This window comes from Oratosquilla oratoria, chromosome 23 (assembly GCF_046742065.1).
Source record: "Oratosquilla oratoria isolate Oo_2021 chromosome 23, ASM4674206v1, whole genome shotgun sequence".
Lineage (NCBI taxonomy): Eukaryota > Metazoa > Arthropoda > Malacostraca > Stomatopoda > Squillidae > Oratosquilla > Oratosquilla oratoria.
Window position 1 is genome coordinate 17,218,212 of NC_134799.1, and position 20,092 is coordinate 17,238,303.

Here is a 20,092-nt window from a genome sequence, read left to right on the forward strand (position 1 = left end):
GAGTGAAGGAGTAGGAGTGGGAGGGGAGTAGACTCGGGATGAAGTCCGTACATGGTGACCCAAGCCGGGCCAAGGTGCACACATAGCGAAAACCGACACGTATACACAGTGCTCACAAGTACTCAAGATTCAATTTTAAAGATACAAATACACAGAATGGTTAGGTCAGGTCAGGGCAGGTCACACACGTGCGGCTTGTTTCAGGCGATTAGTTCACTTAGAGCCGAATGTCAAAAGAGATCTGAAGACAGAGGAATGGTAGCTTGAAGTCGTTTCTAGGTTATGCTCAAGAATATTAAGGAAGGATCGATGAAGGACCACTGGATGCCCCGTAGGAGTTCAACTAAGGATTCTGGACCTTTTGGAGGCCTTGCAAGTGGGAGGGATGGGTGGAGCGGAAGGTTGGGAGGGGGGAAAGAAGGGAAGGACTTGCAAGTGGAGAGGGACAGTCGGGGAGTATGGGAGGGAAGGGTGGAGGGAGAAAGAATGAAATGGGAAGGGGTAAGGAGGGAAGGCTTAGGGGGAAGGAAGGAGAGAGGGTGGGTGAGTGGGGAGGGAACGGGCTTGGGGAGAGAAGAAAGGAAGGAAGGAAAAGGGGAGGAAGGTATTGAAGAAAAGGAGGGAGGAGGGGAAGGAAGAAAGGAAGGTAGGTAAAGGAAGAAGAAGGGAGGAAGGGAAGGAAGAAAGGAAGATAGGTAAAGGAAAAAGAAGGGAGGAAGGGAAGGGAAGAGGAAAGTAGGTAGATGGGGGGAGGGAGGGAGGAGGGAAAGGAAGGAAGGAGGAAGGTAGCTAGATAGGGAGGGAGGAGGGGAAGATAGGTAGAGGAAGGGGTAAGGGGGAGAAGGAAAGGGAAATGGTGAGGGTTGTCCTTGCTATGACCCAGGTCATCATCCTAGTTCAAAAGGCATTCCTTCAAAGAGGTTCTCTGTTGGGGGAAGGGGTGGGGGTCCTTTAAGGCATAAACAAAAGTTTGGTGGGGGGGCATACTTTGAGAAGGGTCCTCTAGGTGTAGGGGGTTGGGGGTGCGGGGGCGATTTTTTTTTTTTATCATTATTATTATTCTTACCACACAAAGTTTCGTCTGAGCCGTCGGCACAGTCTTGTTTATCGTCGCAGAAGAAGTGCCGATCAATGCATACACCGTCGCCACAGGCTAGTTTGCCCTCCTGAAGTGGTGTGAATTCAGGGTATTGTATACATAGAAAGAGTGGGGGGAGAGAGAGTGAGAGTGGGGGATAGAGAGAGAGAGAGAGAGAGGAAGAGAGAAAGAGAGAGAGAGATACAGGCAGTACATTGCAGAGACCCCTCTCTCTCTCTCTTTCTCTTGTATATTCTCTGTCTCTCTTTTCTAGACTATTAACTACTTGTAGTTTCAGGAAGCCATGGCCAGTTGTTGTTGTTGTTGTTGAAGTTGTTGTTGTTCGTCTATCCAGTCTTGAAGGAAATCCTGTGACTCTTGAGCGACAAAACCACTTAATTCATGTAATTAGAGACTGTTACAATGTTCATGCATTGTTCACACATCGTCCACATTGTGTTCACAGGTTGGAGAACAGTTGCAATTTAACCTCTGTCCTGTGAACAGTAACGAGTGTATGTGGCAGCATCGAGTAGAGACGGGACCCTACGAGCGTTGCTCCTTTTCTGTATACTACAGCTAAGTAAATTCCATAACTTAAACGCGTGCGCACACACATACACACACACACACACACACACACACACACACACACACACACACACACACACACACACAAGCAGACGGCACGAATAAAACAAATGTGATAAGATTTAAAAGGCTGTAAAGGCTACCCTTTCCAGGAAAAGTGGAGAACCTCGAGACTGCAAGGTCGGTTTAAAAGAGCGGCAGCCGGCTCACCCGCTTGCCGGCCGGCCGGCCGGCCGGCTGGCTGGCTGGGATTCATAGATCCTGTCTGGGCCCGTTGCCGGCTCACTAGGGAAGTTCGAACCGGCTATCCTTGAACAGTGGAAAAAACGTCTTCGACAAGTCAGTGAGGTGGGAGGGGTGGGGAGAGGGGGAGGGGGTGGTTGGTTTTAATGAGTTAAAGGAACGGGTTGGGTTAAAGGGACGGGCGATGGCGGGCATTTGCATAGGAGCAGGATGTAACGAAAAACGATTTGTGTGCATGACAGGGAAAAACAGTATATATGCACTGTGCGTGTGTGTGTGTATGCATGTGTAAGCACACACACGTACACACATAGCATTTATACTGCATTTGCATGTTTGTATCAGGGTGCGTGTGTGTACCCCATGCTACGGGTCTATTTGATTTGCATTTATTTTGGCCTCAAAAATACCGCGCACATTAAACAACTCAGGCAGCAGCAGCTAGAGTAGCTAGAGCATCAGTTGTAGCAGCTGTAGGAGCTGCAGCAGTTGTAGGAGCGAGCAGTTGTAAGGCAGTCAGAACGTTGTAGAGAACGAAGGTGTAGAGAAAGAAGGTGTGGCCTAAGCGTAGACTTCGCCAATTTCGTTCTCGTGTAGAGTGCTATGGTACACACGCTGGATATTACGAAAGAGGCGACAGGGTAAGGTAATGGTGGCCGCTGGGTGAGAAGTAGGAGGAGGAGGAGGGAGGGGGTAGGAGGGAGGAGGAGGAGGTATAGGAGGGAGAAATAAGAGGAGGAAAGGAAGAAGGACAGGAGGTAGAGTAGGAGGAAAGAGGAGGTCTGGAAAAAAGAGAACAAGAAAAATAGGAGTGTAGGGTGGAGAGGGAGATTCGAAGGAGAAGGAAGAAGAGTGAGAGAAGGAGGAGGAGGAGGAAGAAGAAGAGGGGTAGGTGGGAGGAGAGGTAGAGCGAAAGAAAAAACTCGGAGGAGGAGAAGGGAAAGGAATGTGCGCACAAAGAAGAAAAAAGTAGGAGAAGGAGGAAGAAGAAGGAAAGGAGGGAGCGCGAGATTTGGTGTAGGATGGAAAGGAAGAGGAACAGGAGGAAGGGAGACGGAAAGGAATAGGTAGAGTGACAAAGAAGAGGGTCGAGGAAGAGGAGGAAGAAAGGTGGAGAGAGAGGGAAGATGTGGACGAGAAGAAAGAGGAATAGAGGGGTGGAGAGGAATAGGTAGAGGGACAAAGTAGAGGAAGAGGAAGATGGGAAAAGGAGTAGGAGGAGGAGGAAGAGACAGTGGAGGGAGATGGAGGAGAGTAAGTGGAAGAGCAAGGGAGAGCGGGAAGGAGGAGGAAGAGGAGAAAACAGAGGCGGGGAGATGGAAGAGGAAAAGGAGAAAGTAGAGGAAGAAGAGGAGTAAAATAAAGTGGAGGGCAAAAGAGGAGCAGGAGTATTGCGAGTGGTAGGAGGGAAGATGTGGAGTAAGAAGAAGATGAGGAGGAGTAGGAGGAAGAAGAGAGAATGGAGGCAAAGAGAGGAGAAAGGAAATTCGGAAGAGGAAGAGAGAAAAAAAGGAGTGAATAGAGGAGTAAGAAAGAGGAGTAGCAGAAGAAGAATAAGAGAAAATAATAGAGGAGGAGAAGTGGAAAGTAGATAGGAAGGAAATAATGGCCAAGGAAGAGTAAAAGGAAGAAGAAAATGGGACGGGAAGGGAGACCAAGGAAGAAAAGGAGGAGGAAGAAGATGGAAAAGGAATGGGGACCAAGGAGGAGGAAGAAGATGGAAAAGGAATAGGGACCAAGGAGGAAAAGGAGGAAGAAGAAGAAAAGGATGAAGACGAGGTGGAGAAAGAAGAGAAGGAGGAAAGATGAGGAGAGGGAAAGAGACGAGAAAAGTAAAGTGAGGAGAGAAGAGAATAGAAAGAGGAATAAGAGGATGAAGGAAAAGTAAGAGGAAGAAATTGGGGTAAGTATAAGAGAGAAGAGGATTAGGAGAAGAAGGAACTAAAAGAGAAGAAGGATTAGAAAGAGAAGAGAAAAAGAGGAAAAATAGTAAAAAATAAAAGAAGACAATGGAAGAGAAAAAGAGGAGGAGGGAAAGTGGAGGAGTAGGAGGAGGAATACTGAAGAATGTTTGAAAGGTCATTCCGAGTTTAAAAAAAAGGGGGGAGGTGGAGGAGGGAGGGACGGGGAGGAGCGGGGCCAAGTGGTCCGATGTGGTTGCCAACCCAGTACCGGTTGGGGGGGAGGCTAGTGAGGGGGGAGGGGAAGGGAGAGTAACAAGGGAAGGGGGAGGTTATTAGGGATTGGCAGGTGTAAGGCGAGGTCTTATAGGAAAACAGGTGAGAGGGGGAGAAGAAATGGAGGAAGGGGACTTTTACAGAGAAGTTTGGTGAAGTTGACAGGATTGAGAAAGTTGAGTTAGATGGTGATTGAATGATGTTGAAAGATTCGGTGAGAATTGACTATTGGTCACGTGGGTGTTGAGGTCTGGGGGAGGCGTGAGGGTGTACAGGTTGAGGACTGGGTGGAGATGTTGGTTGAAGGTTGTTCTGGAGAAGGGGGAGCTGCTCCTCATGACTTCACGATCGTTAGGTTCACCGTTAAAGTGTCAGGATTTTGGCTTTCGAAATGGGTTGTACTGTGTCACCAGAAATGGTTAAGACACTGGCAATTTTTTCACTGTAGTAACCGTATTTGAAAAACAAACTCCCCACACTTCAACTTCACGATAACTTCAATTCTAGGGCTTCCACAGGGTCATGCAAAACATAAAGATCCATTTACAGTCCACTTTTTTTTGGGGGGGGGAGAGGTGATCCACTGCGAGGGGGTCTTCGAAAGACGTTCTTCGTGAGAAGCGGGACTTCCTTGCGCAAACACCCCGCATAGAAAACGGGGAGTGCACGTCGAAGGTAAGACTTTCATTTTCCGTTAGCTCCGCCCTCCACCCCTCCACCCCCTTTCCTGGGAATCCACTGCGTGCCTACCGGCCTATGTATACCTGCGTGCATGTGCAGCAATATTTTCCCCCTTTCTTTCTCCAGCAAGACGTCTCTGGCCTGGGATCTGCCCGCCGTCTTTAACATCAACGGGGGTGGAAGCGCGCGCACACACACACACACACACACACACACACACACACACACACACACACACACACACACACACACACACACACACACACACACACACACACACACACACACACACACACACACACACACACACACACACACACACACACACACACACACACACACACACACACACACACACACACACACACACACACACACACACACACAGCTCTCTCTCTCTCTCTCTCTCTTTTCATCAATTGCCAGTTTACAAAAGACTCGAGAATGTGACAATTTCAGCACGCTTGTGTTCCTCTTCATTCGTATATTCACAACATAAAACAAAACAAAGCCCTCCTGTTTTCCTCATGGTCTATTCATACAACCTAGAGCTGTGTTGCTGAGGTACAAGTAAAGATAAGATAGAATTAAAAAAATACAAAATGGCTGATGACGGACACTCTTTCAGGAATTTGTCTGGAGCTGCTGAAGTGATGGTGTGGTAGTTGTAATGAACCAAATTTGAAGATAGCTTTTAGTTTTGTTGTTGTTGCTTTGTTATTACTCTATTTTCATTTAACAAAAAACGAGAAATGTCGGCTTCAGACCTAGAATAGTTAAAAAGAAAAAAAAAAAAAGAAATCACCAAAGATTTGGAAAGAGATAATTATGTAAATAAGTCGACTTCAGATCTGCTGTCCTGAAAATTTGACAACGCACAAAATTATAAAAAAGTACATCAAAAACATCTGAAAGGAAAAGAAGCACATCTCATAAATATATGCATGTACAGATATTCATAACATAAAATCATATAGAAAAGTAATAAAGTACATTTAACTAACCAGTCTCTCATTATAAAAACAACAAATATATCTTTTCCCTGTGTATACTCTACTGTAAATATGTTTAGGTTTACTAAAAACGCCGAAAGCGACATGACATCATATCGCTGGACAGAACGCAGTGACGTCACGAGTTAGACACGCCAGCCTCCACGTGGACACTTTTTGGGACTTGGACAAAGCTTGTACCCAGATCCTAGCCTTGCTCGTCCCGTTGCGTCAACTCCCGCCCAACCACGCCCATCTCGACCTTCAGCTATGTCTACTCCACCCATTACTGGCAATCCTTGTGCGTCTTCTCCTCCTCTCCTCCTCCTCTTCCCTCGCTACTTGATCATCCTCCCTGAAGACTATCTTCACATTCTTCTGATTTGTTATTGGGAAAATGCCTATTATATTTTTTTTCCTGGCGTTCTTATTTTCTAACTTTTCACTAACTCCCTCTTCCTATTCCTCCCCATCCTCTTCTTCCTCCTCATATTCACCTTTTACATATCCTTCCTCCTCCTCCTTCTCCTCCTCCTTCCCGTCCTCCTTCCCGTCCTCTTCCCCCTCTTCTCTTTATCCTCTTCCTTCCTCTTTCCTCTTCTTTGTACTACATCCCCTACCCTCCCTTGCACTCCCTCCTACTCCCTCACTCCCCTCCTACTCGCTCACCCCCCTCCTACTCGCTCACTCGAGGCTAACTAGTAACCGACCGCCCACTAACCCACATCCTTCCGAAGGGCAGTTAGCCCCCACCTCACTTATCCCTCTTCGAGAAACAGTTAACTCACGAAATCTGAAGAACAAACTTCTTCAAGGGTACAGCCTCACTTCCCCGCGCCTCCTCTTCTTCCTCCTCCTTCCTCTTCCTTCACTTCCTGCACCTTCCGTCCTCCTCCTCTGTCTCCTACTTCCTGAGGAACTGTCCAGGTTCTCCCACTTCCTCCTCCTCCTCCTCCTTCTCTTCCCTGCCCCTTCTTCCTCCTCCTCCTCCTCCTCCTCCGCCTCCTCTTCCTCCTCTTCCGCCTCCTTTTCCTTGCCCCCTACCTCTTGAGAAACTGATCCAGCCCTGCCCCTTTCTTCCTTCTCGAAACGACAAACAGTATTGAATATGTGTGTGTGTGTGTCGTTTTTTTTTTTTTTTTTTTTGGGGGGGGGGATTATTTTTAATCCTACGCACTTGGCAGAGGGGTTCGACGGTGTTGATGAGAGGCCTGGCCACGCGCTCCTTCTCCTTGCGGTTGCAGTTCTTCACCTTCTCCTGCCAGTCACAAGTCTGCTCGTCCACGTCGAAGAAGAGTCCGTTTGGACACTGGAGTGCCTGGAGGCCCTGTAGGGAGGAGAGAAGAGAGAGATGTCATTATTTGATGTCTTATTTTTTGTCCTTTATGTGTCTAATCATTTTATGCCTATGTAATAAATTTACTGGTCTGTTTATCTTGGTTTTTATTAATCTATTTTTTTTTGTTTATTCACTCATTAATTTATTTGTATTATTCTTAACATGTACAGAAAATATATATTCTGAGGAGAATTTAGGTATATGGTTTGGCCTGATTTATAGATATCAGTACTATATTATTATCTTTATTATTATCATTATTATTTTTTATCGTTGTTGTTACAATTATTATCATTATTATCGTCATCATCGTTATTATCATTATTATCATTATCATTATATTTTCTCTTTGTCGCTTTCTTTGGATGTTGGGAGTGTTAAGGCGAAAGCTGTTTCGGATATTAAATCTTTTACTATTATGATTGTGGTATCTGTCCGTACGTATGACTCACTGACACAGTGGTTAGCGTCGAGGCCTTGCGACCTTGCGTGCAAGAGTTAGAGCCCCGCTTCAGGCTTGAAAGGATTACTAAATCACTACTGCACCTGTGTATATGTGTGTGTGTGTGTTTGACCAAAATGTTATCCATTGATCGGGTAGTACATAAGCTCTGATCTCTTGTCCGGAAAGGTAGTAGCTGTCTGTAACAAGTCCAGCACGTGATTTTAAAAGAATGGTTGGCGAATCTAATTTTTTTACACGCTAGTCATCTTAATGTTTTTTGATAATAAATCGTACCATACATCTCAGAAAGAAAAATTCAATTGATAACAAGTCTCGTTCGGGTGGTGGTCGTCAAGAACTGTTATTTATAAAAAGGGAAAATTATAATAATTTCAAGAACTGCATTTATGTAAAGAAATAATGGAATAATTGTCCAGTTATTTACAGCTTGAAAGTGATCAAACGCGCCATAATGCCAAGCAGAGGCATTTGCTTTTGAAGAATCGAGTATCATAATGTCGACATTGTCCAGTGCTCATTTCTCCTGCGCAGATGACTCACAGAGAGAGACGACTCGTCATGGTAATAGTCCGTCACGCTGGAAATGTTACTTTCGAATTGTCTTTAATGTTCTTATTTAGTTTATTTGTTTATGTATTTACTTGTTTATTTGATCCATTCGTTTGTTTTCGTTTTTGTGTACAAATTTTGAAATCTGTTGAAAGGATGCGTCGTGTTCTTTGGTGAGGAAAAAAGGAAGGTAATGTTTGATTTTCCCGCCAAAAACCGTTACGGGTCACGGGTGAAGGCGCCGATGGTGCACGAAACAGCAACTTTTGAATTTTTGAAACGGGAGGTCGTTTTATTCGTTAATTCGGTTGAGCAATTACATCACGCCTTCTGTAAAGGTCTAAAAATTTTTTTTATCATTTTACCTACCTATTCATCTGTTAATCTATTAACTAACCAGTTTATTTACTTTTTTGTGTATTTGTCTATCATTTGTGTAATTTGTTTATTGAATCATTTACTTGTTTGGTTGTTTATTTACCCATTCTTGTGGTAATTTATTCATTTATTAATTTGGTTTCTTTTCTTTAGGTACATATACGGGACTTATACAAAAATTGAATAATATATTGTTGTGATGACCTTCAAGTAAGCCGAGAGATGAAAAACTAGATTAAGAAAAAAATCACTGAAATGTCAATTGCGCTGACAAATATATGATGTCACATAACCAGTCATGATCGTAGAGTTCCCATGGACGGGTTTTTCCATTTTCCTCATAACGGTATTGTAAAGAAAACGGAATAATGCATTCTTGCTTCCACTTGCTTTGCTTCAAGTCATGGCGTCAAGTCTCACCAATAGAAAGGATTCCAAAGAGGAAGAGAAAGAGGAGGAGTAGGAAAAGAAAAGAGGAGAGATAGAGGAGCCGAAGAGGAGGAGAGAAGAAAAAAAAAGAGGAAAGGAAGAAGAAGAGGAAAAAGAAAAAAAAAAGGGGGAGAGAGGGATAAATAGACAGAAGGGGACAGGAGAAACAGCCGACGTTTTCTCCGAAAACAAATGTTTTCAAGCGACATGACGTCACGAATCGAAGGGGGTGGGCGGAGCTACGACAGTTGGCGGTTACTGAGAGCGTCTCCAAGTTGTGATTTCTCTGTCTTTTGAGGCGCAGATGGTCAAATTCCAGCCGCCAGCTGTGTCCAAAAGAAACTTGAATTGGTTGCCTCGACTCTGGACCGTCGTTCTGGATAGTTATCGTCCCTTGGAAAAGCAGGTACAAAGACAAACATACGTGCATAAACGCATACTCACGCACGCGTGCGGGCAATTTAAGATCAAATTTGACAGATGAAAACACAGAGACAGATTCGCGAGCATATCTTCCCTGTATGTTACAGTTGGGTTAAATGAAGTCACTACACGATGACAGCTATGCCAGGGGGTCCCGTCGTTGTTAGTGAAGGGTTTGGCTAAAAAGTTCGAATTTAAAATCACGGAGCTTCGAATAATCGAAAGTTCGGTTTTTCGTTTCTTGACGACATCGCCCTCTGGAGACACGGAAGGAAACTGTCGTGTTTCGTTGCTCGTCCGAAATTATCTCAACGTTTCTCTTGTATCCGGAAAGGTTTTTGGTGAACGTCTTCGGAACGTTTAATCACCTGCCAGAGAATTTTTTCCATTTATTTATTTATTTTTTTATTTATTTATTTTTTTTAATATATTTGTCTCTTTTCGTTCGACGTAATGTTTCTGGAGCCAGCGTACATTTGCGTCTTTTGCAATCATTGTCGCGGTCGCCTTAATCGACCCAATGTTGCACGCGTTGCAACCTCATTCTCGTTCCCTTTGCGATCACAAGACTCCTTGTTGCAAGAACCACCGATCATTAGCTCCCTTTCCTTTTCCTTTCCACGCCGTGCAAGGTCGAAACAAGAATAGGGAGCTTCATTTTGAAGACTAACCCTGTGATGTCACGGCGCTGAGGCAAAATGAAAACAAGTTGAGTCACACCTCTGAATGACGTCATGTCGCTGGCTTCATTTCCGAAGTGAACAGCCAAGTTCTTGTTTCGACCTTCAGCTTAGTGTGTTTGTAAGAAGCCACATTATCGATTCACATATTTATTTAGCTGCTTATTTATTGATTGATTTATTAATTTGTTCATTTATCTATAATTTAGCTATTTATTTATTTGTATGTTTATTTATTTATTTATCTATTTCACTCTATTTCTGTTCTGAAAGTGCTACCTCTCGCTGCACTGCCACCCGAGTGTGGTGGCAGTGCTAAGATGGTGACAGTGCTAAGATGGTGACAGTGCTAAGAAGTGCTAAGATGAAAAGGGGGAGGGGAGTTCTTCCGCGCTGAACAGAATCACCTGTCATCACATAAAGCGAAATCCTTGCAGGATGTTTAGTTCGGTGTCCTGGAGAAGTCGAAGAACAAGAACAAAAAATCTGCGAGTACAATTTTTTTTTCTCATTTGAGTGGGAGGGGGAGCCACAGGCCTGAAGGGAAAAAAATCTGCCTTAAAAGGAGCTCTTAAAAGCAGAATGTCGGGAAAGAGGCCGCAACTGGACCTCGAGGGCAACCGGTTCCTCAAGTCGTCCTTTGATATTTGATCGACTCGACGTCGAAAGGACTCGAGGCGAGTTCGGGGCCGCCGCAGGGTGGATTTCATCATGGGTAGCTTCTGACCCAACCAACCACCCACCCCAAACCTCCACCCCACCCCCAACCTCCTCCTCCTCCTCCTCCACCCTTCAACATTCCTTCTCCTCCTTCTCCTCCTTGCTACACTTCCACCTTCTTCCTTACTTTGATATCTACACCTTCGTTTACCTCCTTCTTCCTCCTCCTCCTCCTCCTTCCTCCATGTTATCATTTACTATATATACCTTCCTTATTTACTTCCACCTTCCTTCTCCTCCTTCCTCCTCCTCGTCCTCCTCTTCCCTTCTCACTCGTACCGGTATCCATTGCATAAGTAATCGTTCTGGGGCATTAGCGATCGGCCAAGATCTCGCTTTTGTGTGTGTATGTGTGTGTGTGTGTGTGTGTGTGTGTGTGTGTGTGTGTGTGTGTGTGCGTGCTCGCGCCCCTCCCCCCCCCTTCGCCATCCATCCCATCCGAGATAACAATATGTTTTCTCTTTAAGTACATTTTTACGGATCGTTTTAGTGTAGTCCACAATACATTCCATCAGACTCTTTCGATGTGGTTCTTTCTGTAGTTAGCTAAGAGGAAGAGGAGGAAGGAGGAGAAGGAAGAGGAGAGGAGGAGAAGGAGAAGAGAAGGAGGAGAAAGAGGAGGAGGAAAGAGAAGAGGAGAAAAAGAAAGAAGAGGAGGATCAAGGAGAAGGAAGAGTAGAGGGAAGAGGAGGTGCCTGATATAGAGCGGCCCCCGGACGAAGCGAGAAGAGGAAGACCAGACCAGCCTGGAACTGGACCAGGTGGCGGTGGCGGCGGCGGCGGTGGGAGAAAGTAGTCGAATCTAGGTGGCGGAGGTGTGATGATGATGATGATTGTCATATGCGTTGTTTAAATCCATATTTGTGTGTGTTTGAGAGAGCGAAAGAAGGGGCCAAGGAGGCGGAGTGCATAGAGAGAGAATGAAAGCGAGCAGAATAGAGAGGGAGGAGAGGTGAGGTGTGATGATGATTGCCATATGCGTTGTTTGAATCCATGTATGTGTGTGTTTGAGAGAGCGAGAGTGCTAAGGAAGCTAAGTAAAGAGAGAGGTGAGATATGATGATCATCATATGCTTTGTTCAAATCCATATTTGTGTGTGCTTGAGAGAGTGAAGTGGCTGAGTAGAGAGAAAAAGAGAGAGAGCGCAAAATAAAGAGGTGAGGGTTGATTGTCATATGCGTTCTTCAAATCCATATTTGTATGTGAGAGCAAAAGAGAAGATAAACGAGGCTACGTAGAGTGAGTGAGAGAGGTAGAGGTAGGTAGGTGACGAGTACCTTTAAAGCTGTGACATACGGTGCCGGACGGTTTTACGGTCACCGGTTCGAAACTATGCCGCTCTCATGGATGGGTGGCGTTGGCAGTGGTGGCGAGCGAACGCACACGCGCGCACACGCACTCATGCCGATGACCAGCACCGTTGTCGTCGGTGTATTTCGCAAAAAGACCGGGGGAACGGTACGGATTATGTTCTTGTTGGTAACCAGACGACTTTATTCACCCGAGTGCGGGGGCGGGAGGTGGGGGGTTATTCTTTAGCGTTAGTAGTGTGCGTTCATTGATTCTATTCAGGCTGCCGCCAGGTGATTTTATTGATTATACGATGTAGAGCTATTTCGCGCCTCGTGTAAATATTTGTTTATTTTCATTTATATTTATCTGCTCGTGTTTACCTATCTATTTATTGATACGTTTCTTCTTTTAATTCTATTTGTGTTAAATTATCAATCTATTGATCTATTTTCTCGTTATTTATTTCGAAAATAGTCTGTTTTGTGTTTGAATAAATTACTCAACCTGGAAAATATTCGAACAAAAGATGGCGTGATTACGTCATCACGCTCGCCATCTTAGGATAGAATTGCACAAAAATAAATTATTTATTCAATCCGTCCGAAACAAGAGTTGTAAATAGTTGCTAGGCCACCATCAGGCGCCTGGTGGATAGACCATCAACCCAGTGGTCTGGGTAGACCATGTCTCGGGTTAAACTGTTTCCCAGAACCTGTTTCCTAGACGGAGCGAATATACAGTTAGACAGGCTTTGATGGACGGTCTAGACGGTCGGCTGTTTCGGCGACCGTCATCGGTTAGTTAAGGGCAAGTCTAGCCGTGGGCTAGCTGGCCAGCTAGTTCAAGGCGAAGACATGAATGTGGCGAGTGGGGCGAGCCCCCTATTGCCAGCTGTTTTATTTCTATTTTATTTGTTTATTTGCGACTGGTTATTGGTTACAGTGATTAATGGGGTTGGGGGAAATGGGAACTTGGGCAAGGGGGGGGGGCAAGGTCCACGGCTTTGGGGGACACAGGGGGAATAGTGATGGTTATGGATTGATATGTACATAGACAAGGACACGGGTCCCTCTCATGTGAATGAGGGTGGGCGAGCCAAAGAGAGGGGCTTCCCATATCCTCCTCACTCAGCTCGCTCCAACTAAGTTGGACAAATTTGGGTTTAAGAAGGAAATATGCAAGAACTAGTTTACTAACAGAGTGGTTAACGAATGGAATAGACTTAGTAACCGTGTAATGAGCGCTGAGTTTATGGGTTGTTTGAAGAGAAGGTTAGGTAATCTTAGGGTTAAAGCTCACAGGTGGTAAGGGACATGGAAATGCCTAGTGTAGGCCTCATGATCTCTTACAGTCTACTCCATTCTTAGTTTTTTTTTATGTTCTTGTGTTTTTCATTAGAAGGAAAAGAAAGAGGAGTAGGGAGAATAAGGAGAATAGGGCGAAGAAGGCGTAGTAGTAGAAGTAATAGGTGTGGTTAGAGTAATTAGAATACCTAGAGTAGTATCTGGTAAATGGAAAGAATATCACAGGACCGTGTGTCCAGTTTGAGAAGTGAAGTCAAAATTTCAAGAAGAATAAAAAAAAAGAAATGAAAATAAAACTAGAAGCCGGGAACCTTGTGCTTTCGACTGGGGGACGGGGCGGGGGTTGGGGGAGCCCCCTAGTCACTCGAACAGCCCCGCGGAACGGGGACAACGATAGTGGGGGACCTTGGGGGGTGGGGCGGAGAGGGGGGCATCGGGGGGGGGGAGTTGGTCCGGCTTGGAAGAAAGGAGGCGAAGATTTTGGGGTCGTCCTTGCCAAGATGTGTTTTTGCGAGCGACGCAGCGTGAAGGTGAATGTACGATTGCGGACACCTTGATCTGACCCATGACTTATCAAATCTGTGTGTGTAGGTACGTCTTTCGATGTTGTTGCATTAATTCACTTTTGTGGAAAAAAGACACATACATACATATATATATATATATATATATATATATATATATATGTATATATATATATATGTATATATATATATGTACATGTACATATATATATATCGTGTTTATATTTGTTTACACCGTTATGAATATCCGAGGTCAACTTTAGGTGTCTGTCGTAATAGTACGGTACATGTATTTATAACGTCAATGTGTGTGTGTACGTGGTATGTCTGTGTAAATATATATAATACTTGCATATATATATGTGTGTGTTTATGTATGTATATATATGTGTATGTTTATATATATATTTTGAGATTTAGTACAGAATTGAGAGTTCTTTTTTATATAGATGTATTTTTGAGGTTGGCTTGAACTGTTGGGATACCCATATTTGGTGCTGTGGGAGAGGGGAGAATGGGGAGAAGGGGAGAACTGGAAGGGGGGATGTTGACTCTGACCTGTTCGTTCTTAATTGGCACACAGACACTTGTGAAAGGATTTTTCAGTCGTGCCATTCATGCCTTGTCCAGCAGAAGTATGCGTGTGTGACAGTTGTTGTTGTAAAGACAATTGTGCTCAGGAAAATTATTTTCTGTTGTGAGAGGATTGCTGCATATATATGATATTTGATGATAATGGTGTTACGTGAAACACAGTCGAGCTTAGGAATTTTTTGTTGTTGTGAAATAAATATGCAAGAATATGTACCTCGTATGAAATGTTCAGTGATACACATGAATATACATATACACATATATATGTGTGTGTTTATATATATATTTATATATATATATATATATATATATGTGTGTGTGTGTGTGTATGCATGTGTATATGAATATATGTGCACATATATACACACACACATATATATATATATATATATATATATATATATATATATATATATATATATTTCTGGGGCACAGGTTCTCGCGAAGGCAATTTTGGTTGAAGTCAACTGCGCCGATAGATTTGACTATCTTCAAATGAAGGTTCTTCAATTTATAAAAGGATTCCTTCTCTTCGTGGTTCAGATTATGAACGAAAACATCCATAGTGTAACGAAATGCGCTGATGTGTGCCGACAATTGTATTCTTGAGGATGTAACAGTGTGAAACTGTTGAACTGATATATATATATATATATATATATATATATATATATGTATATATCTTTATATATATATACTTTATATATATATATATATATATGTGTGTGTGTGTGTATGTGTATGTATAATGTGTGTGTGTATGATATATATATATATATATATATATATATATGTGTACATGTATATGTATGTATTTCCATTATATAACGGGACGGGTTTTAGTGTCAGCAGTAGCACGTTTCCGGATCCGTATCTATTATCTATTTATTTGTTTATTCTTTCATTCATTTATTCAACGTTTTCGACAAAAAAGATAGCAGAGTTGTTCTCCACGTTCTATGTCTCCTCGACACCGCGTGAAATGAACAAGAGGGCTTTTAACTTGAATCTCCCTGGTAATATTAAATGTAAACATATATATCTTGGAAAAGGTGGCCATTGTTTTATTTCTTGAGTGACCATCTACAACCTTTTTGTTTACATTTTCTAGTTTTGTACTTTCCCTCTTTCAAATGTATACACATATACATATATATATATATATATATATGTATATATATATATGTGTATGTATGTATGTATATACATATATATATATATATATATGTATATATATATATATATATATATATATATATATATATCTATATTTGTGTGTGTGTGTGTGTGTGTGTGTGTGTGTGTGTGTATTGTCACGGTTGCACATGCCCCCCCCCCCACTACCCTACTCCCCTCGTGACGATTCAGAATACCCAAAGTTTGACCTTTGAAAAGAACAACAACGTTCGTATCTGGTACTTACGGCTTCGGTGCATTGGATGACCTTGGCGCAGTTGTCGAGTGAGAGCCTGAACCACTCGCCGGCATCTTTGCCCTTGCAGAGGACCCTTCGCAGGTTTTCCTCGCGCTCTTCCTGCGTCAGGAACTCGCTCTCGGCCTGCCGCCTCGCCCGAGCGATGATCTCCTCCTGACTCTCGCAGGAAACTGTGGAGGAAGAGAAAAAGGGAATGAGTTGAAGTTCGAGAAGAGAAAAAGGGAACGAGACAAAGTTCAGAGCCCGAGGACGTTGAAGAAAGGACAATCGGAGGGGTAGACACGCACACATACACACTCACACTCATACACTCACACTCCTATGCGCACACACATGCACACTTACATATATATACACACACTCACACTCATATGCACACACACGTACACACTTACACACACACACACACACACATACATACACACACACACATACACACACACACACACACACACACACACACACACACACAAACATAAAAAAATCAGGGTGATATAAATGGCAAATAGAAACAAAAGAACTAGATTAAGGTATTGGCCAAGCAGTTTAAGGCGTAATTACACCCGTTCATGTTTGACAAACGACTACTTTCGTGGGATTCGAACCGTGGACTTGAGCGTTACGAGTCCCGAATTCAAACCCCAGCAGGGGAAGTCATCTCTTTACATTGTCTGAACCGAGATTTAGATTCATTCTTGTTATTTCTATTGTATATAACTAATTATCTATGTGCGCGTTTGAAGTATTTCCTGCATTTAGATAAAAAAAATTTGTTTTGATACTCCTCATAATATATATAGATAGATATATTTCAATCTGCAACCTATGTCTCTTTCTTGTTCAATAATTGATGTTTGCGTTTCCCACTTTGTTGAAATTCATTTATATCCTCAGTCAAGGTTGACATGAAGGAGGGCCATCCCCCTACCACCCGTCTTCAAACCCGGTCAAGCTTCTCACTTCCATCAGGAGGTGCGGTCCCGAGGGGCTGACACTCGGCCCCCGGACTAGGGGCCCAAGATATCTCCTTGTCAATTTTGTATATCCTCCACTTTTAAACAGGAGGAGGTCGACTGATCCCATACTAATTCAATGCCGTCCAAGGTTTCCTCCTAGAGAGATTTGGGCCCGAGGACCGTTGCCAGATGCTAGGGGGCTGTGGGTTTTTCATTAAATGAAACTCAAGGCACCAGTTGACTGGTGACAGAGATGTAAAGAACTGTCGTATAGTAAACCATCGTGAATGATCAGTCGCCGGTTTGCTCAATTTAGTAAGGTTATGATGTTATAGAAGAACTGCCTAAACTAATTTCTTTCTATTAGAAATCTCTCAAATTCGAAAGTCCCCAGTATTTGGAATAAAGAAAGAGAGAGCTCTTTGTACCAGGAAGTTTTTAGATTTTTTTTTTCAGTCCTAATTTCAGAGATAACGAGAAGAGAAAATGATTATTACAGAAAAAAGAGAGACTGTAAGAAGGCTGAAAATATTGATTCATATGCAGTCAGAAATTTTTTTAAGTGAGAAAAAATAATAAGAGAAAAGATTTAGTAATAAATGCAAAAATTATTTGATAGTGTGTTGAATGAAATATTTTTCAGGATTAAAGAATAATTTTTTTTCTTTCAAACTATCAACTACTGTGTGTGTGTGTGTGTGTGTGTGTGTGTGTGTGTGTGTGTGTGTATGTGCGTGTGTGCGTGCTTGCATATATATCTGCGGATGCGTGAATCGAACATTACGAACAGAAGCGGATGCGAAAGTGGGTCGGGTGTTCGAAAAGTAAGAGTGCCTCCAACCCCACCCACTCCCCCACCTCTTCCTACCTTCGCCTCCCCTCCATACTCCTCCTATCCCTCCCTCCACTGCTGCGTCCCTTTTCGTTCCTACTTTTCCCAAACTACTTTCCATATCCTGATTGTTTATTTACTTTTTTCTTGCAGCATCTGCTAAAAGGTTTGTTTAGAGTATTTGACCCCCCAACCCCCAAGAGACCCACTTTCTCTCTTCTCTCCTCTCTCCTCTCCTCTCACATTCTCCCATATCGATCACCTTGTATCTTCTTCAGGAACGTTCGGAGTCTTTATAATTTTTCTCTGTAATGTAAACATATTTAATTTTTTTCTTGTACAGTATATCTCCAGCTTCGGCAAATGTCTGCACGCGTGGAGCTCATCAAGAAAGAATGACAAGGCCACTTTTCTCATCTCGCAGATTAAGGAGCAAATTATGTTGAATATGAATAATTAAATAAGTTATTACAAGCAATTGAGGGTGTACATTTTCGTTTAAACGAGACAACACTTCTTATTTGAACACAAAGACCAAATGGTCTCCTCTGTTCAGACTTCATTTCTTGTAACTCCCCGTCACCTGTGTTCTCTCCACTTTCTTCACTCCTGCACTAGTACTCCTGTTTTTTCCATACTCTCGTCAAACTCCACCTCCCATACTCTACATATGATGATCCAGGCTTTTCCTGCTTACATTTTCTTAGCTAAGCTCACTTTTACCCCTATTCAATTCTACTCTTCTATTTTATTTTATTTCCATTTTCCTCTTTGTTCCCCTGCTTGGCTTCTGGCCAATTTCCTCATACCGCATGTATTCCTCGCACCGCTTGCACTGCTCACAGCGCTTGCACTCCTCGCACCACTTGCACTCTTCGTACCACTTGCATTCCTCGCACCACTTGCACTCCTCTTATCGCTCGCACTCTTCAAGTGATCCATATCCGCTAACTTTACCTTCTTAAATCCTACGTCGGGTGTCTAGTTTCATTAACCTAGCACTAACCAGAGCAGACCGTGTAAGGCGATGTCTTAGAGTAAATTCCTTTCGATTCTCTTATCAAGAACACAATTTTTTGGGTGAAGAGGTTGGCTCTATCCTGTGTGTGTGTGTGTGTGTGTGTGTGTGTGTGTGTGTGTGTGTGTGTGTGTGTGTGTGTGTGTGTGTAATGCATTCATAACTAAACGTGTTTTCCTTATAGAAGATATTCTCTATGATATCCTTGATTAGGAGGACAGAAACCAAGAGTATTAAACCTGTACAGATCTGTATTACCAATGTTACCAATATTACACACGCGCACACACACACACAGACATGCATATACAACACACACACACACACACACACACACACACACACACACACACACACACACACACACACACACCAGCAACATTAAAAAAAATGTATGTGACATTGGTCTAATGAACAAGGAGACAGTATGAAATGCAAATTTTTTCATAGGATTAAGCCTTCTATGTATTCCAGGTAAAGTGCAGGGACGAATATGAAATAGGATGGAAAATGGACAAAGGGGAATGTCGGAAAAGACCAAATATTTGTCTGTAGAAGATGATGTGTGAATCAGTTGGTCACACCAAAAGAAATCGAAGAGAATTTTAGAGAAGAAAATGAGCTTCTTGGATGTAGAGAACACGTGTGATTGGGTGCATAGATATGTAATTTGAAAACTGCTTTTGAAATAAGATGTGAGAAGGAAATTAATGAAAGCTGTACAGACCGTCTCTTAGAACCGAGGCATACGGAAGAGTGTTCACAGTGGAGAAGGCCTTCTTTGATGTGAAGACAAGACTGAGACACCGATGTGTAATGTCGCCATGGTTGATCAGTATCTTTGTGGATTAATCAGAGAGGAATGGAAATAGGTGGTTAATTGCTACTGGTGTATATGAAAATATTTTATCGTGAGAAGGAATCAAGATGAATTCATGCTAATAGGACTTTTGTCAAGAGGAATGTGTGAAATTGCACTTCATGTAAGGAGCGGGGATGAAACAGGAAATTATTCAGATACTTAGGATTAGATGTGCAGGCGGATGAAGGAAAGATACAAACAAACGGCGTTTAGGTTGATAAATGCAAGAAAGGCAGCTTGAATGCTAAAAATTATAGACAGACAAGTAAATGTCGCGAAAAATGAAAACGAAAAGGGTGGGAAACATAGAGAAGCCAAAGGTATTGTATAATATCGAGTTCTGTAGGTACAGTAAAGGTAAATGAATGTTAAATAGGAAGGATTAAATCATGTAGTATTTTGGATGACTTCCACGTTTCTTCTTAAGAACATCCTTTAATTTCATCCCGTTAAATGGACCAGTTGCTGTTCTTGCATCCCTAAGTCGAATATCTATTTCATACTCCTCCATTTTCTACTAAATCTGT

At 42.9% G+C, this 20,092-nt stretch overlaps 1 protein-coding gene across 2 annotated transcripts in view; it reads right to left on the minus strand.

The window, feature by feature from the left end:
- Window positions 1-20,092, minus strand: part of LOC143037997 (chitin deacetylase 1-like) — a 34,252-nt gene that overhangs the window by 7,228 nt on the left and 6,932 nt on the right. The window contains exons 2-4 of one of the 2 annotated variants that reach the window (XM_076206795.1): window positions 15,886-16,067; window positions 6,940-7,089; window positions 1,067-1,166 (exon numbers count right to left, since the gene is read on the minus strand). In XM_076206795.1, coding sequence (XP_076062910.1) covers window positions 1,067-1,166; window positions 6,940-7,089; window positions 15,886-16,067 — 432 coding nt within the window. The remainder of the gene's footprint in view (window positions 1-1,066; window positions 1,167-6,939; window positions 7,090-15,885; window positions 16,068-20,092) is intronic. The other variant, XM_076206796.1, reaches the window with a different exon arrangement.